The sequence below is a fragment of the Tursiops truncatus genome, chromosome 19, assembly GCF_011762595.2.
Source record: "Tursiops truncatus isolate mTurTru1 chromosome 19, mTurTru1.mat.Y, whole genome shotgun sequence".
Classification (NCBI taxonomy): domain Eukaryota; kingdom Metazoa; phylum Chordata; class Mammalia; order Artiodactyla; family Delphinidae; genus Tursiops; species Tursiops truncatus.
The window spans coordinates 33,090,372-33,116,762 of record NC_047052.1 but is presented as its reverse complement, the minus strand read 5'-3'; the positions used below and the strand labels follow the sequence as shown (position 1 = coordinate 33,116,762).

At 53.3% G+C, this 26,391-nt stretch overlaps 1 protein-coding gene across 4 annotated transcripts in view; it reads left to right on the top strand.

The window, feature by feature from the left end:
* The window catches only part of NKD1 (NKD inhibitor of WNT signaling pathway 1), an 85,284-nt gene extending 78,461 nt beyond the window's left edge, over positions 1 to 6,823 (top strand). For 3 of the 4 annotated variants that reach the window (XM_073795593.1, XM_033844575.2, XM_033844576.2), the window contains 4 exons: positions 1,637 to 1,784; positions 2,299 to 2,383; positions 3,714 to 3,841; positions 4,877 to 6,823. In XM_073795593.1, the coding sequence (XP_073651694.1) occupies positions 1,637 to 1,784; positions 2,299 to 2,383; positions 3,714 to 3,841; positions 4,877 to 5,469 (954 nt within the window). In that variant the 3' untranslated portion in view covers positions 5,470 to 6,823. The remainder of the gene's footprint in view (positions 1 to 1,636; positions 1,785 to 2,298; positions 2,384 to 3,713; positions 3,842 to 4,876) is intronic. The other variant, XR_004523272.2, reaches the window with a different exon arrangement.
* Positions 6,824 to 26,391: the final 19,568 nt, after the last annotated feature.

The window sequence follows — 26,391 nt, the reverse complement described above, 5'->3', positions numbered from 1 at the left end:
GTCACCTCTGCCCAAGGGCTTATGGGTGAGGGGGCAAAAGGGGGCTGAGTCTGTCTGTGTTCATGAAGAGTCTCTGGGCAGATAATCGACCATCTGTGAGCCTGACCTATAGAGGGGAAATACCTTTTCCAGAGTTTTCCAACATCATTCAAAGCAGGAACCCTCCCCTTAGCAGATGGCCGGAACAAAGGGAGACCTAGTGAGGGGAACCTGCTTCCCCCTCTGTCACCCAATCAGGATTGGAGAGCACTGTTCTGGTTAAGGGGGTAACTGAGGCCCAGAGGGAAGATGAGATTTGGTCAAGTTCTCACAGAATAGTTTATCTTTGTAGACGCATCCACTTTTCCATTTTTCATGCAGGAGGTGCTCATCAGACCAGAGGTAGATGCTGTTGACGCCCACGCCCACAGTATCTGAGGCCCTCCTCCAAGGTTACCTGTTAGTGCCCAGCATGAGAGCTTTCTCTGGTGCCTGGGAGATGGCTTACGCTTTCAGTACAGCCTGGAAGTCTGGGGGATGTAGCGTCCCTGGTGCAACTCTCCACCCATAGCATCCCTGGGGCAATTCTCTACCCCTGAGGGATGATAGTATTTTTTTTTTAACATCTTTATTGGAGTATAATTGCTTTACAGTGTTGTGTTAGTTTCTGCTGTATAACAAAGTGAATCAGCTATATGCATACATATATCCCCATATCCCCTCCCTCTTGTGTCTCCCTCCCACCCTCCTTATCCCACCTTTCTAGGCGGTCGCAAAGCACCGAGCTGATCTCCCTGTGCTATGCAGCTGCTTCCCACTAGCTATTTTATATTTGGTAGTGTATATATGTCAATGCTACTCTCTCACTTTGTCCCAGCTTACCCTTCTCCCTCCCCGTGTCCTCAAGTCCATTCTCTACGTCTGTGTCTTTATTCCTGTCCTGCCCCTAGGTTCACCTTTTTTTTTTTTTAGATTCCATATATATGTGTTAGCATATGGTATTTGTTTATCTCTTTCTGACTTACTTCACTCTGTATGACAGACTCTAGGTCCATCCACCTCACTGCAAATAACTCAATTTCGTTTCTCTTTATGGCTGAGTAATATTCCATTGTATATATGTGCCACATCTTCTTTATCCATTCATCTGTCAATGGATACTTAGGTTGCTTCCATGTCCTGACTATTGTAAATAGTGCTGCAATGAACATTGTGGTACATGACCCTTTTTGAATTATGGTTTTCTCAGGGTATATGCCCAGTAGTGGGATTGCTGGGTCCTATGGTAGTTCTATTTTTAGTACTTTAAGGAACCTCCATACTGTTCTCCATAGTGGCTGCATCAATTCACATTCCCACCAGCAGTGCAGGAGGCTTCCCTCTGGGATGGGAGTATTCTGAAGCAGCTTCCACAGTCCCTCCAAGGTCCCCGGTGTCCCTGAACCCCGCTGCCCACGGCCCTTCCTGTGCACTCGGGTTATTCACTCTCCCTCTCCCTCACTCTTGCTTCCCCTTCCTGTGAACCCCTGACATCCTAGTGTTTGCCTGAGGCTGGGCTTTGGGGGAACCAGGGGGAACTTCGGCCTTTCAGATTCCGGAGGCCCTCCGATTCCTTTGTTTTAAATGCACGTGGGTCTCTGCTTCCCTTGCCACCCAGGACATCACCAGCCTGCTGCACACCATCTACGAGGTGGTCGATTCCTCCGTCAACCACTCCCCGACGTCGAGCAAGACGCTGCGGGTGAAGCTCACCGTGGCCCCCGATGGGAGCCAGAGCAAGAAGAGCGTCCTTCTCAATCACCCCGGTGAGGGCTGGAGGGCCACGCTGGCCACGGGAGTCGGTCCACTCCCAGCTCTCAGGGAGGGTCAGAGCCCCACCTGGGAGGAGTGGGAGGGAGTCCTGGGGCCTTTCCTGCGAGCTGCTCTGTGGACAGGTGGCATTTGAGTGGGTCCTTGAAGGTTGGATAGGGAAGGAATTCCAGATGGAAGGCCCTGCATAAGCAAAGCGCTGGAGGTGGGCCTGGGCGTGGCAAGCAGCCGCAGTAAAGGCTTCTGTGATGGGGAGTGTAGGTGGGCGGGGCCTCGAAGGCAGCTAAGGAGTCTGGGGAGGAGGTGAGTCCGGGGGAGGCATCAGGCCGGGCAGGAAGCTGCGAGACCCCTCTATTTAGTCCTGGCTGGGAGAACCCTCCCCGCAGAACCATTGCGAAGCTGCTGTGGGCCAGTTTCAAGGGCTGTGTGCTAGGCAGCCTGGGTGGGGCCGGGAGGCCGATGGGTGCAGGAACAGGCTGCTTACCGGGCTGTTTCTCTGGTGGGACTCAGACCTGCAGAGCACCAGGCCCAGAGCAGAGACCAAGCCCGCCGAGGAGCTGCGAAGCTGGGAGAAGAAGCAGCGGGCCCTTCTCAGGTAGGGCGAGCGCGGGCAGAGCCGGCCCAGTGCCTCTGAGCACAGATTGAGCCCCAGCTGTGGACCTGCCTCTAAGGGATTCCTGGCAGGAGGCTGCAGTCTACATTCTCCTCGGGGGCAGGGCGTAGCGGGGTGGGCAGTGATTTCAGAGGTCAGGTTCGCAAATCAAACTCAGTTGTCCAAAGAGCTAAATGGAGGTCCACGTTGCTTCATCCAAAATGCTTTGGGCCAGATTTGTTTTGGAATTTGGCATTTGTTGAGTTTTAGAAAGGTGCTCCCAGTGTATTTCTATCTGGGATCTGCACAGCACCCCAGGGTTTAGCACATAGATATTTCTGCAGGGACACATATAAATATTCATGCTAAGTGAGAGAAAGACTATAGCTACCTTCGCATCTGTTTAGAGCAAGCTTGGCTGCCACATGGGTTATGGAAGATCTTTGTTTTCACGTGCTTTGGATTTCAGAATTGTGGATAAGGGGTTGTAAAGCTGCAATTATCTTTCACCTGTTGTTATTTAACTGCAAGGAAGGAAGTGAGGAGAGGGAGGGAAGAAAGGAGAGAGACTGGGTAAAGAAAAGTGCTGAGTAAACAGTAATATAAAGTAACAGTAATGTGGGACAGTATCTACTGTGAACATGGAGAGGTAATGACTGGGATTTGAGAAGCAAATAGGGGAAAGAGAGAAGGTGGTCCAGGCAGGGACACAGCATGGCGTGGGGAGAGGGCTAGGAATTGGGGGTGCCCAGGCTGGCTACAGATGTGGGGGGCTGCCCTGGGGGAGCAGGCAAGCTAGTGTGGGCAGATCACAGAGGCCCTTGAAGGGGAGGGGCAGGGAGCCCAGAATCCTGCAGTGGGAGAAAGGTCACCTCTCTCCCCCGCCCGCCCCTCCCTGCACCTCACACCACACCGGGAAGGCCCGTTCTGAGCTTTGGGCAGGTTATGGAGTGCTCCAGCCTCAACTCCAGTGGCTTGGGGGCTTCAGTTCTCCCCACCCCGTGGGGAGCCAGGGAGACGTTAGGAACACATGGTTTGAAGCCTGGCTCTGGAGCATCCTTAAGTTTTGACCAGTTACCTTCTCCTTTGCTTTGGGCCTGTTCAAAGCATGGTCCCTAACCCGTCCTCCCGGAAGGCCCAGGGAGGCCAGGCAGGGGAGGAAGAGGAGGGACAGAGTGCCGACGTGCTCACTCCCTCCCGCCCCTGCTCCCAAGACCCAGACAGAAATTAACAGAGGGTCCAGAAGGGTTTGTCCTGGTGGCTTCCCAGGAGCTCGTGGGACCACTCCCACCGCGAGGCCAGGGCCCACCCTCTCGCTTGTCTTCCCTGATAGGTTCCAGGGTGACAGCCGTCTGGAGCAGTCCGGCTGCTACCACCATTGCGTGGATGAGAACATTGAGAGGAGAAACCACTACTTAGATCTCGCTGGGATAGAAAACTACACGTCCCAGTTCGGGCCTGGTAAGGGAGCTCCTTCACCGGTGAGGGCGGCCAGGGCAGGGCGTGGCAGGGCGGGCAGGTGGGCTGGTGGGGGAATGTGTGTTCGCTGGCCCCCTTGGGCTGGGGGAGGACCTAGCCTTTACTGGACAGAGTATAGAGTTTTCTTGGAGGAGATGGCATTCAAAACATTTAAAACATTAAAACATGCACAAAGTTGAACAAAATCAAGTAGTATCCGAGGGCTTATAATTCAATGAAAACAACAGTTTGGTGCTGCACCCCGACCCACCCCTCTCTTCCAGTGAGGACCCTGGGCTTCGTTAAGCAAAACAGTGCTCTTTTTTTTTTTTTTTTTTTTTTTTTGCGGTACGCGGGCCTCTCACTGTTGTGGCCTCTCCCGTTGCGGAGCACAGGCTCCGGACGCGCAGGCTCAGCGGCCATGGCTCACGGGCCCAGCCGCTCCGCGGCATGTGGGACCTTCCCGGACTGGGCACGAACCCGTGTCCCCTGCATCGGCAGGCGGACTCTCAACCACTGCACCACCAGGGAAGCCCAGGGCTCTGTCTTTATCAGCCCTTGACATCTCAGCTCTTGCTAAAATAGATGAAGACACAGTCCACTTAATTTCACTCCCCACAACGCCCTTCTCCCCTTCCCCCCGCCCCCGCCCCGTGTTTAATTCCTCTCTGAGTTACCTCTATAAGTTAAGGAACATGCTTGTAGATTTCCTTTGTGCTCCAGTGACCTTAGACAGTTTTAACAATGTCCCTGTCTCCTCTCTTTCCAAGCTCTCAGAAGGAGAATTAATTATTTTTAAAGACCTAACACAGAAACAGTTTTTCCCACTTAGCAGATGGCAAAGTTCCATTGCAGAAAAGTTTCCTCCAAGGCAGAGGGAGGAGCAGTGGGCTGGGTGTCGGGGCATGGGGTTAGCTCTGATAAGGAGCAGCTGCCTCTGTCAGCCTGGGAGAACTGGGGGCGGAGTGGTTTCCAGGGCACCGTGTGACACCAGCACACAGTAGGTGCTCATTAAACATTTGTTGAATTGGTTCCTAGGCTCCCCGTCAGTGGCTCAGAAGTCAGAACTGCCGCCCCGCACCTCCAACCCCGCTCGATCTCGCTCCCACGAGCCAGAAGCCATCCACGTCCCACACCGAAAGCCCCCAGGCGTGGACCCCGGCTTCTTCCACTTTCTTGACACCCCATTCTCCAAGGTCTCGGAGGTCCAGCAGCGGCTCCGGGGTGGTACCCAGGATGGGAGCAAGCACTTTGTGAGGTCCCCCAAGGCCCAGGGCAAGAGCGTGGGTGTGGGCCACGTGGCCAGAGGGGCAAGAAGCAAACCCCCCATGGGACCTGCTGTCCCTGCGGTGTCCCCATCCGCCCCCCTGGCCGCCAGCCCGGCCCTCCTCCCCACTCTGGCGCCCCTCGGGCACAAGAAGCACAAGCACCGTGCCAAGGAGAGCCATCAGGGGTGCCGGGGCCTGCAGGCGCCCCTAGCCGTGGGCGGCACCGTCGTGGGGCGGGGCCACGTCAGGGAGCTGCCCGCGGTGGTGGTGTACGAGAGCCAGGCCAGCCAGGCGGTCCAGAGACACGAGCATCACCACCACCACGAACACCACCACCATTACCACCACTTCTACCAGACCTAGAGCCCCGCCCCCGCCCTTGCCCCACCATATGAAGGACCCCCCTCCCCCTGCCCCCAAGGCATTATTATTCTATTAATTATTGTTATTATGACGATTATTGTTTATTAATAATTATTGTTACTCCACTAATATTCAGCTAGCCTCCATGTAGAAGATATATGGAAACACAGAACTAAACTTTTATTTATATGTCGTGGGGACTGCATAACTTACCCAAGAAATGACTCTGGGTTTGGAAGTGGCCTGTAGTGGCAGAGGCTCCCTGGGGCTCCGGAGCTGCGGTGTCCACGCAGGCCATTCCACACGCTTCCCAGCCCCGGGCAAGCCCTCGGCCAGAGCTCTGCCCCATCCCAGTCTCTTCCAGGAGAACACCCTTCCCTGGCCCGGCTTCCAGAGACCCTTGAAATCTCCGAGAAGATAAACAGCTGCTACCTCTTAGTATGATTCTGATTTTATTTTGCCCTTAACTGATTGTAATGTGCTACAAGGGATTTCAGCGGACTGCGCGACCTTCCCAGCTGTTGTGTTTTTATGTCCCAACCTAGAAAGCTTAGCTGTCCTTTCTGGAGTTATCTTTCACACCTTTCCAGTGGGATCACGCCTCTGCCCCAAACCAGTCCCATCTTTTCTGTCGTGCGCAACAGGAAAATACATTTCTCTTTTTTCTCTCCTCCTCCTCTCTTTAGAAAGATACACACCCATATTTAAAGACTGCCCCTGCAACCAGCCTTCTCATTTTGGAAACCTCCGGAGAGGGAACCAACCACACAGACAAGTGTGGTTTTCCCAGATCGGGCAATTGTGTGTTGTTGGTTGTGACCGAAGATGTGGAAACCTGGTGTCCTACCATTGGCAAATATAATCATACCTACGTGGTTCTCTAACAGAGCTTTCTGTATCTGTAGATAGATGCCCTCTGTCCATTTCTATGTATCTTTCTATAAATATACACTCTCAGGTACCTTTTCTGTTGTGCAGAAGTCCGCGCTTTGCTTCTCAAGACACATCCAGAGAGAGCCCAGACGTGACCCTGTGTGCCTCCTGTTGGGGCGCTGTTCATTAGATGCCAGTGGCCACCTGCCTCTCATCAGGGATCCTTTCTCGAGGTTCAGGATCTGGCTGGTTTTGGAGAGGACTGTTGGAGTACAGAAGCGTGGAGGGAAACGGGGACAGTGGCCAGAGCTGGGACCCTGGAGCAGTGTCCTCTGTAGAGCAGAATTTTGTTTGCTTGAAACCCGGGGAGGCCAGGAAAAGGACACCTGTCAACTAGTCAGGGACCCTGGGAAAAACTGATGACACACACACTCGGATTGGGTAATGGGGTGAGCTTAATAAAGGGAATATTTACATAGTGTGGGCAAAGCCTCCTGAAAGATCATGTGCTGGCACTGTGGTACCACTCCTGCCCCTGGAGTGGAGGGCGTGGGAGAGAGTCATCCTCAGCAGACACAGAGGGGTGGGGACACCTGAAGGAGCCGTGACCTTCACTGGAAGATTGCAGCCAGCCTGTGAGGACCCTACAGGGAAATGACTTCCTGACCTCACTCTCCTGCCCGCCTGTATCCTGCGGAGGCACCGTTGGCTGAAGCCACCAGGAGCCAGAGAGTGAGGGAGCTATTGATGGGGGTCACACAGGCGTTCTGCCGGGGAAGAGGAGAGTGGAGGGTGAATCTGGAGGGACACAGGAAGAAAAAGCGGCTCCAGCTGCCTGCCTTTCTGCCACTTGGTCTCCCAGCTGGCACTCCCTTTTCCAGAGCCTCTGGTGTTGGTTTACCGTGGTTGGTAAGGAGTTTCTTTTTGAAGATAGTGTGCTGACTTGTTGTCACTGTATTAATTTTATTAGTTACTGGTGTGCCTGGGACTGGATTAGTACAGTTAATCCTTATGACAACCCTGAGGCAGCCGGTGGAAGCTCAGGGAGCACAACAGGCTCAGGGAGGTTGAGTAACTCTCTTGAGACCACACAGCAGGTGGCAGAAGTGGGATTCTAGTCTTTCCCAGGATCCCTGAACCAGTGGATTTGGGCTTCCCTTGTTTAGGGCTATGGGCTTCTGTCAGTCAGGAACCTACTCAAACTGACAGGAATGTAACCAACCCAGGGAAGGCAGGGAGGAAGCCGGCTTTGAGAGGACAGGCTGTGAATGAAGCTGAGGCTCGCTGGTTCTCATGGCTCCCTTTCTGGATTTCTACTTCTCCCCCGACATGCTTTGCCGTGGTGTGGGGACTGCTGGCCCTTTGGGCCGCACAACCAGATGGAAAAGGATTTCCCACTAGGGCAAGCCCAAGGAAGGATTCTAATTGGCTGGGCTTGGATCTGGTACCCATCCCTGGACCAGTCACGGTGGCTCCTCTGGAGTCACACGTCCAGCCTGTGGAGAGGGGGAGGGGCCTGTGCCAGAAGAAGGAAGAGGAGGGGTGCTGAGCAGACCAGAGCAGATGGCGCCCCAGGAGAATTGCTGCAACCATGGAGACAAGCCAGGCATCGGGTCCACGCAGGGAGCCTCTCTGTGGCCTGGTGGGCTGAGAGCGTTTCCGAAGCCTCTGAGAGGAGGTCCCTGCCATCTCTCCCAGCCCCACACCTGTCAGGGTTCTGTTATTTCTTGGTACCTGGAATTTACCTAACTTTAAAAAGTAGTAACGTGCACATGTAGAATATTCAATTAGTACACAGAGGTGTACAGGAAGAAGTACACATCCCTCTGACTTCCCTGACCCCAGCTTCCCGGGGCCCTTTGGATGTGACGTGGTGGTGTGAGCACAGATGTCGGTGCCCAGCTGCCTGGCGCAAATCCTGACTCCTTCCCTTAGTAGCCCTGTGTACTTCTCAAGCCTCAGCTTCCCCTTTATAAGGGGGGTCAGAAGAGACCTACCCCACAGGGTTGTTGTGAGAATTCAGTGAGTTAAAATGGTGCCTGGCCCACAGGAGCACTATGGAAGTGTCACTGCCATTTTTTTAATAAGAATAAATACATTTAAATGAGATATCTCCCCATTTAAATTCTGTTGATTTTTTTTAAAGACTTTATTTTTTTCAGAGCAGGTTTAGATTTACAGCAGAATTGAGAGGAAGGTGCTGAAATTTCCCATATACCCTCTGACCTCTGCATGCATTGCCTACCCCATTGTCAACATCACTCAACAGATAGTACATTTTTTACCAAAGAAGGACCTGTATCAACACATCATAATCACCCAGAGTCCACAGTTTACCTTGGGGCTCACACTTGATGTCATGCATTCAATGGGTTTGGACAAATGTATAATGATGTGTATCCACAGCTATAGTATCACACAGAGTATTTTCACTGCCCTAAACATGCTCCATGTTCTGCTTATTCACCTCTCCCCCACCCCTAGTTTTATTTCAAAAAATATTTCAAAGTTTGAAACAGAAAACCGTGTAACCGTGAAACTCACCACCCAGATTTTACAAATGCTGACATTTTGCAGTATTTATTTCAGATCTATTTTTAAGAAAGAAAACACTGCCGTTACTGCTTAATCCTCTTCCCACCACACCCTTTTGTTTTTACCCAAGGAGTAGCATAGTATTCATACTTAGGCCCTTTTTCTCTGTGACCTAATGTATTGGAAGAGCTCCCCGCATCCATCACAGAGCTCTGCCCGCTCCTCTCTAACAACTGCTCAACCCCCTCTTGGTCCAAGGCGCTGTCGCGGGCTTGCCCATCCCCTCCTGCAGGCAGGTGGGTCTCATCCTAGGCCACGGCACATCCTCGTGCCTGGGGTTGTCTCAGTGCCCACAGGCCGGAGCACTGACAACAGACCGCCAACGCGGAACAGCTGAGTTCAAGAGCACGTGTGATTTCAATGTTGATCGGTTGTAAATGAGCTCTAAAAGAAGTTGTACCAAGTAATTGGAAGTTTAAGGAAGAAGAGAGAAAAGGAAGAGAAGGAAGGAGAGAGGAGGGAAAGAGGGAAGGAGGGAGGGAGGGAGGGAAGGAAGGGAGGGATAGAGGGAGGGAGGATGGAACGAACGCACGGTCAACCATGCTTCTTGGTGAGGTTTTGAGCACATTTTCCTGCAGGCTGGTGGGGGTGAGTTTTGTCTTGTGTGCAAATCTGACACCCACTGCGCAGGAGTTGCCCCTGCTTCCCCAGGACCTGAGCTCTGAGCACCGGGGCTCCCTCGCTTGCGGCTCTGCCAGCCTCACGCACGCTTGCACAAAGCACTGGCTGGTCGCTAGGATGCCCAGTTCCGCCGATCTGTCACTGGCACCGTGGACGTCTGGTTAAGGCAGCCAGCTGGGCCGAGGCTCTCATCACCCAGGGCGCGCTGGGGATCGGGGAGCCCCGGGGGCCTGTGCGCTTCACACCCAGCCATGCCAATTACACTTTTTGGCAAAGGAAACAGCTGGGAGCAGTTTCTTTCACTCTCCCCCACCCCACTTTATTCTCAGGGCTTAGATGTCAAATCATTACTGGGCCAGAAGGAAGGCAGCCTTGCAGGTGACAGGAGGAGGGGAAGCCTGCCTGCCCTAATAACCCGGCTTCTGTGAGACCTGTCAGCGCTCCTGGGAATGAAAGGGGGCCCCAGAGCTGTGCTCGGTGCCGGAGGGCTGTGGCATCCCACCGCTACCGTCCTCACCTCCTCACTGAAGGTAGGGCTTCACCAGCACGTACAGGAGACTGCAGGCCCCAAAGACCCCAAGGCGGCCTCGCCCCTGGTCCAGCCAGCCCCAGAATCTGCCCTCCCAGCCCCTGCCTTTGCTCCCCAAGGCCCATGGGTGTAATCCCAGCCTCACCCCTGCTCCCTACGTGTGCATGGCTGTGTTTTGCAGAACCAATACAGGCGGTTCAGCCAGATGCCTTATAGCCCCTAAAAGCTGTGTATTGACTCCTAAATGCTGTACAAGGGCACCCTCTCCAGTCATTAAGGCTTCATCACTTCCTACAGTCACGCCTCTTATGTGGGGGCTCTGATCTGGCTCTTGGTCTTGTCACCTTCTCCCAAACCAGCAGACCTTTGAACCTGACCCCTCTTCTCGGGGGAATAACTTTACTGGTTAATGCATGTCCCTGCCAAGGGTTTTCTGCACCCAGCATCTTCCTTTAGCATGAGAAGGGGGGATGGGAGTGAGGTCCATCTCCTAGCAGCAGAAGGTGACCTCAGAAGGGGAGGAAGTAGCGGAGGCTGGCCTAGACTCCCCGTCTCCCACCGAGCACCCCCCTGCCCCCGCAAGGGGTTTCCTCTCCCCTCCACGTTCTCTCCGTAAAGTAGAATTGTGATGCATCCAGTCGGTGAGCCTGACAGAGACAAGAGGATCTCCACCTCGACAGAGACCCTCCAGACTTGACTTTGCCATAGGACAGCCTGCGGGTGGGAGCTGGGGGTGGGCGGGATGGAATGCGCACAACCAGTAATTCTCATCCTACGAGTGCTTCAGAGTCACCCGGGGAGATTTTTAAAATACCGGTGCCCAGGTCCCACCTCTGATGGTGCTGATTCCCTGGCCTGGGCACCAAGATGTTCCAAGCTCCCGTGTGGCCAGGCTGAGAACCCAGATGACCTCAAAGGGCTCCTTTGAGGGCAATACCTAACTTCAGGGCCCATAAGAATCTCCCAGGGAGCATGTCAAATGCAGAGACTCAGGCCCACCCCCAGAGACTGAGATTCCATGGGCCTGGGGGTGGGCGCAGGGATCAGTGCTTTGAACACGCTCTCACCCCAGGAAATGATGTTGCAGCTGGGCCCATAGAGCACAGTGTGAGAAACCCAGGGCCTTGTCACAAGCAGGGTGGGACCCCAGTGGCCCGGCCTTAGGGAGTATGTGCACTGAGGTATAAGCGAGACAGAGAGAGCTCCCCAGGCCCCTGTCCCAACCCCCGGAAACCTCCAAAAAGCCTCACGATGTTGGGGCAAGTGGCCATGACCATGCCAGAGGACAGGGTGGAGACTTCAGTAACAGCCCTCCCGGGGTGAGCCCAGTTCTTTTCCTAGCTGCCCTGCCTCCTGGGCCCTCAGTAATCTACCACCCTCCCCTCAAAGCTACAAGCGCCAAAGAGACGGATTTAATGGGACTCAAGGCCTGTGCTCCAACGGGGGCAGGTCCACGGTGAGCCCTGGTGTGGGGATCACTGCTCTCCTTCGTCCCTCGGCTCTCTAGGGAAACGCCAGTGGGCCCTTCCCTGTCTTCCTGCCTTGCTTTGAGGCCCTTGCTCCCTGGGGAGGTACTTGTGCAGCTGGTCAAAGCCAGCCTTGGGGAAGGGGGGCTCCGTGCAACCACCTAGCCGTGCTGCTTTGCTGCGCTACAGACCAGCTCTTGGTTCACAAGCCTACAGGTGCCCTGCTGAGCCCCTACTCAGACCTGCTTTGGCTTGGCGGACGGAATTTGAGGAGGTGACAGGATCCAGTAGCCAGACCGCAGAATGCAGGCTGGGGGCCTCGGCTCAGAAGGGCAGAACCGCCCGTGGTTGAGAGTATGGACACTGGAATCAGGCAGACCTGAAGTGAGTCCTGGTCCTGCTACTTCCTAGCTGTGCCACCTTAGACAAGTGACCTGGCCTCTCTGTGCCTCCATTTCCTTCTCTGTAACATGGGACTGATCAGAGTATCCAGCTCACTGTTAGGCTGTTGTGAGGATCAGATTCAATGATCTCTTGGGCTTGAAGCGTCCAGCTCAGAGCCAGGCAGAGCAGACCTTCAGGACGTGGCTGCTACTGTTATGAGAATCCGGCCCCGCCGGGCTTGTGGGGAAGGAGGTAGAGTCCTGAGTGCTGAAGGGTGCAGAGCCCCTGTGGAGCAGCGGCTGCAGCGTGCCACCTCCCCACCTGCCTTGTTGCTTTTCCCTTCCACATGCGATGAGTTCACTCCATTCCTTCCAGCCCCAACCTGCAGTGTGAACTTGGGCAAGCCCCGGCCCACTCTGGGCCTTAAATCCCGAATCTGCATAATGAGATTGCCCTTGGCTCTGACAAGCTGGGCCTTGGGGTGGCAGCTCTGTGCCCTAAAAGGATGAGGCAGCGAGTGGTGGGACTGGCAACCTAAGAGCCGTGCCCAGCAGCTCCTTCCCCCGGGTGGGGGGCAGCCCCAGGAACAGTCCTTGGCTGTCCTGCGTCTGGGCCTCTCCTTTGTCCTCCAGGAATCGACCAGGCCCTGAGCCCTAGGACTGCAGAGAAATCTAAACCTCCATCCCTATCACTCACGGAGCCCTCATGGCACGTTCAGCCTGCATTTGCTGACACCCTTAGAAGAGCCTTGTGAGGAAACAGAGGAGGAAGCCGAGTTACGGTCCAGCTAAATGACGTAGCAAGGTTACCGCTAATGCGTTAAACACAGTGTGACACCTGTCCCTGGAGAAAAGCTGTTAGTCCCTCACCCCTCCCTTGCCAGAAACCTGTGGGCACTGACAAAGATTAGCAAAGACCAGTCCTACCCCTCCTCTGCCATCACCCCAGTCAAGTCCAGGGACATGTGAGTGCAAGGAATGTCTGGGAGATGGGGCTGCTGGTCTGGCTCGAGGCCCCAGCGGCAGCCAAACGGTGCCCACGCTCTCAGGACGCCCCGCCGCTCCCCTTCATTCACAGTGTTGATTCCGTTTGCCATTACAGCAGAGCCTCGTCACTCACGGTATTTACTCTCCGTAAAGTTATCGCCAACACTGATTTAGCCAGGTCTTAGGGGAAATATAGGGTTAGGTTCCTGCGAGCTTCTGGTCACAACGTCTCCATCAACTTTTTGTTGTGTTTTTGTTTAAAGACACCTTGTTTACTCTACAATGTTGACTGGTTAACATTGAACTCAAGGCCCTCAGCCACAGTAGCCCACGCCCGAATGAAGCTTGTGTTGCACACACATTCATATTTTCTCCGTAAGGCACACCACAGCCTTCCTGCTCTTAGGGACACTAGACAGCCCTTCAGCCACAGCTAACACAAAGCACAAAAAATGCAAAAAGCACAGCGCTGAATAGGCCACGGAAAGAACACGCTTATAGTGTGAGAGCTGAAACGGAAAGGCAGAGTGTTGCCTTGTTGGATGTCAGCTGAGAACGCACGCGACTCGCGGCTCAAATTTTTCGGTGCTGTGCGCGTGACCACGAATGACCATGAAAGCGCCGTGAGTATTGATTTTGAGGTTACAAGTACATTTTAGTGAGTAGGCGAATTCACAGATAAAGAGTCTGTGAGTCATCAGGATCGACTGTGTAAGCTCGCTTGTGCCTCTGATTATTTGGTTAACATCTGTTTCCATTAAAGTGCTATCTTGTTCACCAAAGATTATTTTGTAATCCCAAAGGCCCAGCAAAGATAGGTGCTTGTTAAATATCTGCTGAGCTCCGGAACGATAGCAAGTTCCTGGCCTGCCCACCCGGCCCCAAGCCAGATCTAGCATATGGCCGGCTCTCGGCACTCAGCACATCTCTGTTGATTGGATTCATGAGGACAACCAGGCAGGGGACACCCTCTCACGGGGTCCTGCTCAGGCTCCTTGACGTGCTGATTCCGCCTCCAGGAAGGGGTAGCAGCCTTTGGACAGACTGAAACCCAGGGACGTGCCAGGGCCGCTCTGGGTGGTGCAGAGCTGAGGGGCAGCATCCCTGGGCTTAGCCAGTGGGCTCCCAGCACAGACCAGGGACACGGGTCTCAGGTGACTTTGAGTGGCTCTGTCCCCAGGCCACATCCTCTCCTGATGGAGAGTGTACTTGGCCATCTTAACAGAGGTCACACGATTCCATTTCCTCTGGCTCTAGTCTCAAAAAGCAGCATCTGATTGTGATTTGTTCAGAAATTCCTAGCCAGAATGCCAGAATGTTCTAGTGTGGTCCATAGGACCTTTTTTTCCTTCCTCCTGCCTCCCTCCCTCCCTCCCTCCTTCCTTCTTTTGTTGCGGAGAAAGAATCTGGCATTTGAGTACCCCACTCAGTCTTGCTTTGCGGTTTGGTGACTGCAAGTCAGTCTGGGGTCAGACCACCCCTGTGGTGACAAGGAGAGGCCAAAATCAAGCCTGGTCAGAGCAAAGGGTGACCCAGACTTGGTGCTCGCTGCTCAGAGAGGTCCTTCTCAGGGCCAGGCGGCCCTTCCCTGGACCACACCTGTCTCATGTTCATCACCAGATTCCCCTATCCATTCATACTCTCAGTTACTTACTGATCAACTGCTGCGTGTCAAGACCATGCTCAGCACAAAATAAGACAGGCCTCCTTCCTCCCTCCCTTCAGAGCTTTCAGTCTCCTCAGGAGACAGCGGTCACACCAAAATTATATTGTTATCAACTGTGATAACTTTTGGGGAGACATGTGAGGGAATAACAGAGGGGACGTGATTGAGATTGGGGCTTGCAGAGGGCCTCTCCGGGAAGCCACATTTAGGTGGAGACCTCAACAATGAGGAGGAATTAGTCTGGTGAAAGCTAGAGGAAACAGCTTGTACAAAGGCCCTGAGGTGCAAGACCGGGTAGGCCATTGGACACATGGATGGAGGCCAGAGAGGCTGAGCACGGACTAGACAGAAGCCCAGGGTGGGCAGGGTCTGGGGGGCCACGGTGGAGAGTTTGCTCACGACCCTGAAGAAACATCAAGAAGTAGGAGGGTCAAACAATAGGTCGGAAGGTGGGCACAGAATATGACCATCTGGCCGCTTAGTGGAGAAGGAACTGGAGCCAGTAGCCTGGAGAGGAAGCCCTCATCATAGGACACAGGCCAGCCGGGTTCGTACAAGTTGCTTATGACATTCTCACCCATAAAAGTGCTGGGGATCCACTTTTCTGTCTATACCCGGGTTCAGCAATACCTTCTCTGCTGTTGAACAACGTCGTAAGTGTGAGAAGGAACAAAAAGTAAAGTTGGGAAGTACGAGAGGGCAAAGGCAGAGAGAGACAGAGGCCTCAGATTGCTGAATTGGCGCCTGTGAAGGCAGAAAAGGAATGGCTGACTTATGTCCCTCTGCCAGGAGAGGGGAAAGAAGGGAGGCATGATATTGACTTAAACATGGGGGATTTAAAAGGCCCCTATGTTCCCACTTTGTGCTTTGCTTCTAACAGACAGCCTGGGACCTTTGAAGTCGGTCTGTCCCAGTGGGGAGCAGGCTTCTGTGGAGACAAGATGCTAACAGGGGCGGGGGAAGGGGGCCAGGGGGCGGCCGAAACTCTATTAGGCATGCTCTAGCAAAAAGAAAGGCAAATCCAATGATAATGTACATCTGTTTCAGGGAATTTATAAGCTTTGAACATTTTTTATGGGCAGATAAGTGGGTCCTTTTCTTACCATAACTTAGAACTTCAAAGCTGAGTGTGTGGATAATGCAAATTGCTGAAATATGAGATTTTCCCTACAAAGAGGTTTCCAAAAAAGACGAGGAAGCAAAAAAAAGAGACCGAGAGAGAGAGAACGAAGGCTAATTGATGCCACAGTCTTTTATGTAGATGGCAAAAACGGGACAGAAATTGATTTTTATGAAAAAAGAAATTGATGGGAAAGATAGGGCGAAGAGGAGGCCACGAGGCAGGTATGGGGGCTGAGACGAGGACCAGCAGGCTGGCCTAGGCTGTGGCTTGGCCCCGGCGACACATGACCCCTCCCTCTAGGAGTCCTCACTCTTAATGGGGAAGACGAGACAAACGGACACAAGGACACTTCAGAGCCATCCTAGGCAGTGTCAGCCCAGGGCCTGATCCATCCCAAGTCCAAGGGGGCTTCGGGGCAGGGTAGCGCCTGGGGGCCTGGGGAAGTCAGGAAAGGCTTCCCGGAGGAGGCAGGCATGATGGGGCTGTGGGGGGGTGTGGGGGTGGGATTCTAGATGGCGAAGCAGCTGAATCAGGGGACCCCTGGGTTATGCCTCGGCCACACAGCCCCCATCACACTCAGCCCTCTGTGCCTTTCTTGTCTCCACACCTCTGCCCCCAGCAAGTAGCCTGTGCGCTCCTTGAGGGCAGGGACGTAGTAAATAATATACGCTGGCTGAATGAACGAATCAGTGAATGAATGGCATTCCGAGTCAACCAGCTCCATCTTTTCAGTACTTCATGTCTATGGTGGAAGACTCAGACTGCAAGGGAAGATGGGGGCGTGCTTTGGTCCTTGTGATTGACCCCAATATCCTTTCTGCCCCTAGGTGATTAGTCTAAGCCAGTCTTTTTTTTTTTTTTTTTTTTTTTTTTTGCGGTACGCGGGCCTCTCACTGTTGTGGCCTTTCCCGTTGCGGAGCGCAGGCTCCGGACACGCAGGCTCAGCGGCCATGGCTCACGGGCCCAGCCGCTCCACGGCATGTGGGATCTTCCCGGACCGGGGCACGAACCCGTGTCCCCTGCATTGGCAGGCGGACTCTCAACCACTGTGCCACCAGGGAAGCCTGCCAGTCGTTTTTTTTAAACTACATTTTGGTTCTAATAATTAGAACATAACCAAATGTGAATTTTTGACCTTGTAAAGTTGTTCTTTTGACATTATACATTTGAGTTCTTTTTCCTCTTTTTTCTGATCTTCTTTTCTTCTCTCTCTACTGCCCCCCTCCCACTCCTCCTCTTCCTCCTTCTCCTTCTTCTTCAACAAATTCACAGATGTAGGAGGCCTTTTCTATTAATCGCATTGCTGGTCTCGGCCAGTCTTGGTAAAGCCATCATCCCCTTTGCCAGTGATGGGTTCAGGAGAGGTCACGTGACCCTGTTCTGGCCAATGAGGCCTGAAGGAAAGTCTCTTGAGGGGCCTGTAAGGCATCATGATGACAGCCGTCTGGCCACCAGCCTGAGGACCACAGAGCAGGCACGGGGAGAGCCCGGGCCCGAGAGGATGTCATTGAGCTCCTACTTGTACAGTAACTGGTGGTACTCAGCATCTGCACTTCAGTTGTTGGGCTTTTCTCAGGAGAAGATCGTGAGATGTGGATTTGAGAGCAAGTTGTTTATTTTGAGGCAATCCTGGGAAGTGCTGGTAGGGGAGTGAGGAAGGGGACAGGGCAGGAAAGATACCTAGAGCTTGATTCTGCTGGGAACCCATGTGAAACGCCCATCAGAGTTACCTACCCTCAGAGCCAGGAAGCTGGGCTATTTATCCACCCATTCCCACCAGTCTTTAGTCGAGGGCTGCTCCCACCACAGGCAGGGGGAGCTCCGGGGGCCAGACGGAGCCTTCCATCACAGGCACCGGCAGCTGGGGAGCGGACGAGCAGACACAGAAACGCTTCACGCGGGGGACTCGGGGCCAGGCCCTGGCGTTGTCTGTTCCTTAGGGTTTCTGTTGCTGACAGCATCTTAATCACTGCTAGGTGATCATGGAGGGCCTCCAAGGAAAAGGTGAGGGCTTTGAACATGTTCCTGGGAATCCAAGGGCAGACGTTCAAGGTGTGGGGCCGTGTCATGATGAGGACGTTAAAGACTTGGAGGGTGTGGAAGGTGCCTGGGGCTTCGCTACAGGAGCTCGGCATCTGCCTTTACCTGACATCCAGCCAGCATCTTAGGGGATGTCAGCACTCACCTAGATCCAATCTCTAAACTTTGTAAACCAACCCCCTCCCGGAAACAACCTCCTTTTTTTTCTTGTCTTAAGCTACCCACTCCTGAGTCCCACTGTGGACCCAGAGGTACCCCACCCTGGAAGCCACAAAAACTGCTACCTCCCTCTGTCCTTACTCCTGTCCTTCTCACACTGGTTCCCTTTCGGTTCTTCCTGACTAGCTCCCTTTCACTCCCTCATCTTCACTTCCTGCTTCCTCTCCCATAGGCTGTGGTCTGGATTTCCACCACTCTCTGTCCAATACCCTCTACTCCATCACCTCTGTCTTTCTGCCCCATCCATATGACAGAAGCCAACTCTGGAAAAAGTAAAGCGCTCAGGATCAAGAGCTCTGGGGTCAGATGGACAATTATAATTCTCCCCACCAAGTTGCCACTGACTTTTTTGTCCTAAATCCAGTGGGAATTACAGTGGCTACCTTTCTTGACTTCTTGGCTGTGTTTCACGATGGTGACCATACCCTTCATTTCAGAACACCCTCCACCCTTGGATTCTGTGCCCAGGATGCTAGTTGCTCCCCTGTATCCATTCTCCCTTTGTTCTTGGTAATAGGATCTCTGGTTTTGAGTTCAAGAATAAAGATGACAGTTTTCAGAATATTTTGTCACTAAATTTTGTGACTGAATTCTAGTTGGTTTTATGTGGCAGTTCCTGGAAATCTGCCTTAAGAGCTGCCTTGTTTATTCCTATCATCCCTTTTATTCTCCATTCCTTCTTCCATTCTGCTGCCTGGAAAGCAGGTGTGATGACTGTAATTCTAGCCACCATTTCGGACCATGAGGACAAGTAGAACACCCCAGAGATGGTGGAGTGGCTGGCAGAAGCCTGTGTCCTTAAGGGTTTAGAGGACCAGGGCTTTTATTCCAGACCTGGAATCTACATTTGGACTATTAAATGAGGAAGAAATCAACTTCTCACTTGTTTAAACCACTCTCCCTTGTAATCAAACTGAATCCTAAGTGAAATTGCTTCCCGGCCATCAAGCCCTTTTGGATTTGCTCCAGCCTCTCTGAGCTGCTTTTAGCAGTCAGCTTTGCCTAATCCTCCTTTAAAAATTGCAGCATTGAAACTGGGTACATGGGACCTCTCTGTACTATCTTTGCAGAATCTGTAAGTATTTCAAATAAAAAGTTTTAAAAATAGTGGCATTGCTTCAATCTCAGTTTTGGCCTCCGTGTCTCCTCCATGGACTCACTTTCGGGGTTCTCATCCACTGCCACGGCCTTGATGGCCGTCTCTAGGCTGTTGACAAGGAGTTCCAGCTACACGCCCCTGAAGGAACTCATCATCCTACCTCAAAACTTTACTGTGGAGGTGGTGGACCTCTGGGAGGTGTACGGAGTGCTCCCGGAGTGTCCACCTGCAGGACGAAAGGCTGGAGCATGTGCTCACTGGTTCCAGACTGTGTCTCAGGGTGATGCCTCTTCAATTCCAGGCTGTGTGCTTGCAAGCAGACTCCCGGGGGACTGGAGGGGGCCCCAGGAATTTGCAGGGAGGCAAGCCTGCCGGGGCAACGGGAGTCTGTGCTTGCTGGGCTGTTCCTCAGAGTTGCAGCTGAAGTTGTAGGTGGCCTTGGGTCTGTGGTGCATCTGCCCCACTCCCTCTTCGAGACCTGGCTCCTCTAGCAAGCCCCCCTTGACCCCAAGGCTGAGCCATGTGCCCCTCCTGAGCCATCCACGCTCCCCCCACATCACAACTGCTTGTCTGTAAACTAAGGCATACATGAGATGCGGTGATAGGGCTTAAAAGCAGACTGTGGAAACAAAGTTGGAGCAGAGGCAAGGAACCGTAGAGATCCTTTAAATTTATAGAACACTGTAATAGGGCTTTAACAGAATCTAGACGGGCTCGGGGACCCACGGAGTTGGGGTGAGGAAGCAGCCACCTCCTCTAGGCTCTCTGAGGTGCCACGGTATCCAAATCCCACTGGAGGTAAAGCACTGTCCATTTAATCCTCACTTTATAAGGTAGGTTTTCTATCATGTCCATTTTACAGATGGAAAAGGTAAGGCTATGAGGTTATACAATTTCTCTAGGGCATTTGACCCAATCAGGTTGCAAAGCTTGTGTTCTGTGATATTCTCTCTCTCTCTTCCTTGCCCTCCCGCCTCCCTTTTTTTTCCCTGAGCATCTCTTGACCATCCAAGATGCAGGGGCTGTGGTGGGCATCACATCTGCTCCCATCCCATTGGCCAAAGCAGGTCACAGGGCCAAGCCAAAGGCGATGGGACAGGAGAGCACCCTCCACGTTGAGGGGGTGATGGGGAGGGAAAGCTGCTGGACAGTCGTGCCAGCTCTCATGCCTGCAAATAGGGTGAGGCCGCTCCTGGGGGGTTAGACAACCAGCGTCTGAGTCCCAGCCTGGCTGCCGACTTGCTCTGCAGTCTTGAGGAAATCATTTCCCCTTTGTGAGCCTCAGTTTTCCCACTCATGCAATGGGGTTAATAATACCATAAGTGGCTGGCTAGTGTGACCGGGAAGGGGGGCTCCACGGCTGCCGGCAGTGAGGATGAGGACAACACACAGTGGTTCAGAAGGTGGTGACCCCAGTTTCCTCTCCACATCGCCCCCCACCCCGCCACCCCACACACACTGATTTAAATCCGGTTCGATCCGACCTGGGCTCCAGTTTGACCAGGTGCCGGGGGGTGGCAGCCGCCCCAGCCTCACTTCCACCACCATTCTCTGGACCCCATGCCTGCTCAGACAACCTGTAGGAATGCTCTGGAGGCCCACGGTAGCTTCCCGTCTCACGGTGGAGGGCGGGCCTGGAGGGGTTGAGATGGCCAGGGACAGGCAGGCAGGCTGTCCCACAAACAGTGGGCCAAGCGTCACGTGCCGCCGCCAACGGGTGGCTTCAGATGCGGGGATTATGAGAAGAGAGAATACAATTTCCTGATAAAATAGAAGAGGCGATTAAGTTAATGAAGGATCATTTTGCTGGTTTGAAAACTATAATTAATGGGCATTAATTGTATATTTAGAAGTTTAGTGTGGTGTGGGCTCGGGAGCCGTCGTCAAACACAATGACGCTGTAAGCGCTGCATAATGAAGATAGGGCCCAGATGGTCCTCAAAGCCCCTAACGAGAGCTTGGCGAGGGGCTGCTGTAATGATAAAAGATGCCACTTGCTGCTCTGCTCTTCCTTTAACGACATCCTTTCCGAGATGATGCTTATCATTCGTACTTTCATCTTCAGTTAAATAGCATATGGCCGCGGCTGATTAAAACCCCCTCCTGGTTTTAATCAGCAACTGGGGATCAGGTTTCTAATGGTGGCAGTGGTGGCCTTGCTGGTCCCGTGGTAAGCTTTTCAATCGCATCTAAGTCTGGAGAAAGGGCAGTGGGGGTGAGGGGCTTGGAGCTGAACTTGTCCATGGCCCAGTGGGTGGGAGAGCTGCTATGGCCCTTCTGGAGTGACCTGAGCCAGCAGCCGGTTTCAGGGATGCCTCGGAGGTCATGCTGGGTTGCCTCAAGTTATCTTTGGGGAACCACGTTGGCTCGAGGCCAGGCACGGCCAACCTTGGCTTTGGCCAGGAGGCTGGGCTGTCAAATCCCCTCCTTATAGAAAGTTTAAAAGCTTGAGGGAAACTCTGCAGGGGCCATTCACCCAGGGAGGTCTGAAGAGACCAGAGCCGCTGAAGAGGCTTGAACCATAGAATCAGACTGATGGTGTCTGGATCCCAGCTCCACCGCCCAGGGCTGTGAGGCTTCCCCAGTCTGTGACTTCCTTTTCTCATTGTAATTGGATGACTTCTGTTACTCTCTTATTATCCCCATTATACAGATGAGAAAACCGAGGCTCAGTCAAGGGATGAAAGCTGACTAATGTCAGGACGGAAGGTGACGCTGTAACAAAGGGGGCGCAGAAATGGGGTCCTGGGAGACTTCGATGAGGGTCTGCTTGATCTTCCCACCCCCACCCCCCCACCGTGAGCTCCTTAAGGACTGGGACCAAGTCTGTCCCATTCATGGTGGTGGACCCCATGCTGTGCAGGGGGCAGGTTCTAAGTCATTCCTCAATAGGTGTTTGGTGACGAAATGAGTGATTCCAGGGAGGTGGCAGAGTGGACCACAGCTGGGGGTGTCTGAGAGGTTCCCCCGTGTGTCCCAGCCCCCTCGCAGCTACCTGGGGCCACAGGCTGGTCCTTGTTGATGGATTGCCAGTGGAAGTGACCTGGGTGGAAGGATTTAAGAGCTGTGCCCATCCCCCCAGTCCTCCCCGCCCCTAGAGCCTCGTATCGAGATGGCAGAGCTGCAAGAGCAAAGCAGCCTGGTTTGCTAAGATGACGTTGCAGGAAGAAAACCATCCTTGAAAGTCACCTGACTTGCTCTGGACTTTGCAAGAGGAAGAAAGTAATATGCGATGTACAAAGCCACTGAGAGGTCAGGTCTGTGTGTTACTGCCAGGATAACCCAGGCTTATCCTAACTAATATGAGGTGGAGTTACTGAAAAGGAGTTGGGGACAGAGCGAGGGCTGTGGTCAGGGATCTGGCTGGCATCTGCTCCTAGCTGGTCTGGCTATGGGTCATCTGGTCAACCATGGCCCAGTGCTCACACCCTCTGGGCCGTGCCCTCCTCTCCATATGCTGGGCCTGGCAGGATGCTTCCCGGGGTTTCTTCAGTGGAGGAGGGTCCCCAGGAGGAGGCTGAGGCAAATGGGCTTGGAGGGGTTTGGAGGTGGTGGCCATCCCTTCCTTGCCACCTTGCTTGGTGCAAGCCTGTAGGAGAGGCATGGAGCCACTGTACTGGTATCTATAACTGCTAAGTGTCCCTGAGACGCTTGGGAACAGGAAAACTCAATAGCTGGGCTGTGGGCTCCCTGCATGTCTTCTCAATAGTAAATAATTTACTCTCTTCACTGAGCACATTTAATTTATTGAAATGTCTAAACCAGTGGTGCTTAAGCTTTGTTCAGCATGAGAACCCCCTGGAAGTCTTTTTAAAACACAGATTGCTGGCCTCAAACCCAGTTTCTGATTTAGTAGGTCTGAGGCGGGGCCTGAGGATTCACATTTGTTCTTCCCAGGTGATGATGCTGCTGCTGGTCTGGAGACCACACTTTGAGAACCATTGGTCTGGGGCATCTATGGCCCCAGTTCTTGGAAGACCAGCCCCTCTCTCAGGGGCACCTTGCCCTGGCATTTGTGGTTTCCTATGCATCCTGGTCTCCATCATGTCCCCACACTGCCAGCCTTCCCTCCCACTGCTTCCGGGGGCTCTACTCCACCTAGATAACTAGGGAGGCCCATGAAAGGTGAGCTTCCTGTGATAGGTCTTCCTCCTGACCTCTGGGGCTGGCTGGATATAGCTGTTCCCTTGGTCCCATGACACACAGCCTCTCAAATATTTGAAGGCAGCTATATAATCAGGACTCTTTTGGTTACAAGTGACCAAATCCCAACTTAACCTGGTTTAGCCTAAAAAGGATTTATTGGCCTTTGAAAGATCCAAGAGGTAGACCTAGGGCCTTTGGGCATGGCTGAATCCAGGATCACAGTCAACGCCAGCGCTTAGTCTCCCTCTCTCCTAGCTGCAAGGCGGAGGGTTAAGTGCTGAGTGTGTGTCAAGATGAAGAGATGAGAGTAGGAGTGTCAGATGTTCCTGGCCCTGGCTGCCTCAGTCCCTGAACCTGGAAAATGGGACTGTCATGTTCAAGGAGCGTGAGTTGCAGGAGTCTCTAGGCTTTGATCCATTCCTCTGGGCTATCTCTTGGGTGGGAAGATACCCAGGCAGAGACAACCCCGGAGGTGTGACCCATCCCAGGAACTCTCCATGTGGTATCCTACCTGAGCGAGTCCCAGTTTCCACAGCTGGACTTGTGCCCGCTAACCGAGAGTCTTCCAGTGTTGGCGTGTGATGAGCCTGGAAGGGGCTGAAATTGTGTCTGGAAATGTAGAGAATGGAAGAAACTGGATTTATATCCTTGGGCATAGGGATATGCATCCTCACTATAGGGAGTGAGGTGCTTGAAGACACAGGTTCAGATGATAAGAGATGATCATGAAATGGCCATCTGTTGTCAGAATGAAAGAAAAACGTCAACAACTTAAGCAAAAAGGGAGTTTATTGCCTTCGTATTCAGGTACAGTTTGATCCAGGAACTTAAGATCATCAGGACTCAGTGTCCGTCCACTTCTCCCTCCACTTGGGGGCTCCATTTGCTTAGTCCCTCTTGGGCAAACTTCCTAGCAGCTCCAGGCTTACATCCCTGTCCCACCAAGTCCAGCTGGAAGAGCTGTCTTCTCTCCCAGTAGTCAATCTAATTGGAGCCCCAAGATCGCTTCTGCACAGTTCTGATTGGCTGATACGCCCACCGCAATACCAAGTACCAGGGCCAGGAGAATACAAGGTCTAAGTCCCGCACACAGCCCATGGCCGAGGCTGGAGCCAACACCTCCTGAAACAGTTGAGGGTGGAGGAAGGGTAGTTATCCTAAAGCAAAATTAGGATGCTCTGTCCAGGAGAAGGGGAAATGCATGCTGGGAAATGATCAGCCTGCCTGAGGTCCCCTCCTCCATCCCTGCCTGTAGCCTCTACCCTTCTCCCTGCACTCAGCCCCCAAATCCTAAAGGCCACCCAGCCCCAGACGCCCTGCGAGCCTTCTTCCCCCAAGAGAAAGGAAGCGGGCAGCCACCACATTCTCTCATTAGTCTCTCTGACATCTTTTGTCACCTATCAGGGGAACAAGCAAGTGCTTTGATCACAGCAAAAGGAGAAAGAGTATTTAAAACACCGCCTGTGAAGATTTGCTGAGCGTAAGGTGGGAAAGGCAGTCGGTGACAGTTTTCAAAGCAGAAACGTGATTTCCAGTCTTGCTTGTCTGAGGGTTGTTAAGGAGGATTCGCCTATAGCTTGGGTTATTAAATGGGCCAGGAACCCTGAGGTTGCGGGGATAGGGGGGTCCCCAAGGGACTTGGTGGAAGGGAGTTTCTGGGAGGAAGGCGGCAGCCCAGCCTTGGATTCATCATGAATCACAGACCTGTGAGGCTGACTGGTCAGCTGGAGGGGAGAACTGGGCAGGGAGCCCAGAGAACTGGCCTCGCCACTAGCCTGCGTGGGACTCCAGACACGTCCCGTCCCCAGTCTGAGCCTCCGTGTCCACTCTGTATCAGGGCCCGGACCAGAATTCAGAACGCCTCCTTCTTTTTCTCGGGACCCGCTGCCGTATGGCATGTGCCAGATATGCCAGTTTCTACCATATCCACCATCACCTGGCCATTATTCACGAAGATTCCCTTTTCCTGACTTAAGTGCATTTTATTTAATAAGGAACAGTTATGTCACCAACATAAATGGGAAAAAAATGAGACAGTATCAGGTCCATAATAAAAAAAATAACCATAAAAATAAATACAGTGAAACACAACGTCAGTAAGTTCTAGCCAGACAGTCTTGTCCACCGGAAGCAACAAGAGGAGAGCAGCCACCTCTTTGTTTTTTTTGGGGGGTACGCGGGCCTCTCACTGCTGTGGCCTCTCCTGTTGCGGAGCACAGGCTCCGGACGCGCAGGCTCAGCGGCCATGGCTCACGGGCCCAGCTGCTCCGCGGCCTGTGGGATCCTCCCGGACCGCGGCACGAACCTGTGTCCCCTGCATCGGCAGGCAGACTCTCAACCACCGTGCCACCAGGGAAGCCCAGCCATCTCTTTGTTAAAAGCAGAGATGGGCAAGAGTTGGGGAAGTGTCAGGGGGCCTTTCTCCTGGCCATAATTAGAGGAAGAGAAAGGGGATTGACGTCTGACTCTGGGGTGCAGGTGGTTTAAAGGATGGGGTCACTGGGCTGGCCGCACCTCCACTCTGGGAGAGACTGGTCTGGATGAGCCAGAGGGCCCTCCCGGTGCTCCAGGTGTGCACCTGGCCGTCCAGGTGTGCCCTGCAGAGTGAGTGAGTTCATTGTGTTAGTTCTTGAGCGGGGGACAGCGGGAAGTTTCCTGCAGTCTGTCTCTCCCTTCCCCCCCACCCAGCTCTGCAGCCCTATAGCCCCTCCTGGCCCCAGCGCTCTGCTGCTGCTGTTTCTGAGGTGTCTTCAGGGACCCAGGGACAGAGGTATGGGATTCAGGTTGGCCTTGCCTCCTTCCCCACTTCCTACCTTGCCCATCCCAGCAGTCTTCCCCTTTCTGCTTCTCTGCTTAAGCTTGGGTAGGGTCCTGGCCCAGCCTCCCAGAAGGAGATCTGCAGGGCATAGGGTCTGCCTCCCCGCAAGGGGTGCTGTGGCGTCATTCGATAATTATTTATGGAGTGCTTTCTCTCTGCCGGACACCAGAACAGGTTGCGTAATTTACCAGGCCGGTGCAAAATGAAAATGTGGGATCTTTTTTCCAAAAGTATTAAGATTTTCAGGTCCGTGACAGCAGAACATTAAATCAAGTGTGTGGCCCTTGTAGGCGTGGGGTCCCATGGGACTGCAGAGGTCACACGCCCATGATGCTGGCTCAGCCAGACACCCTTCTA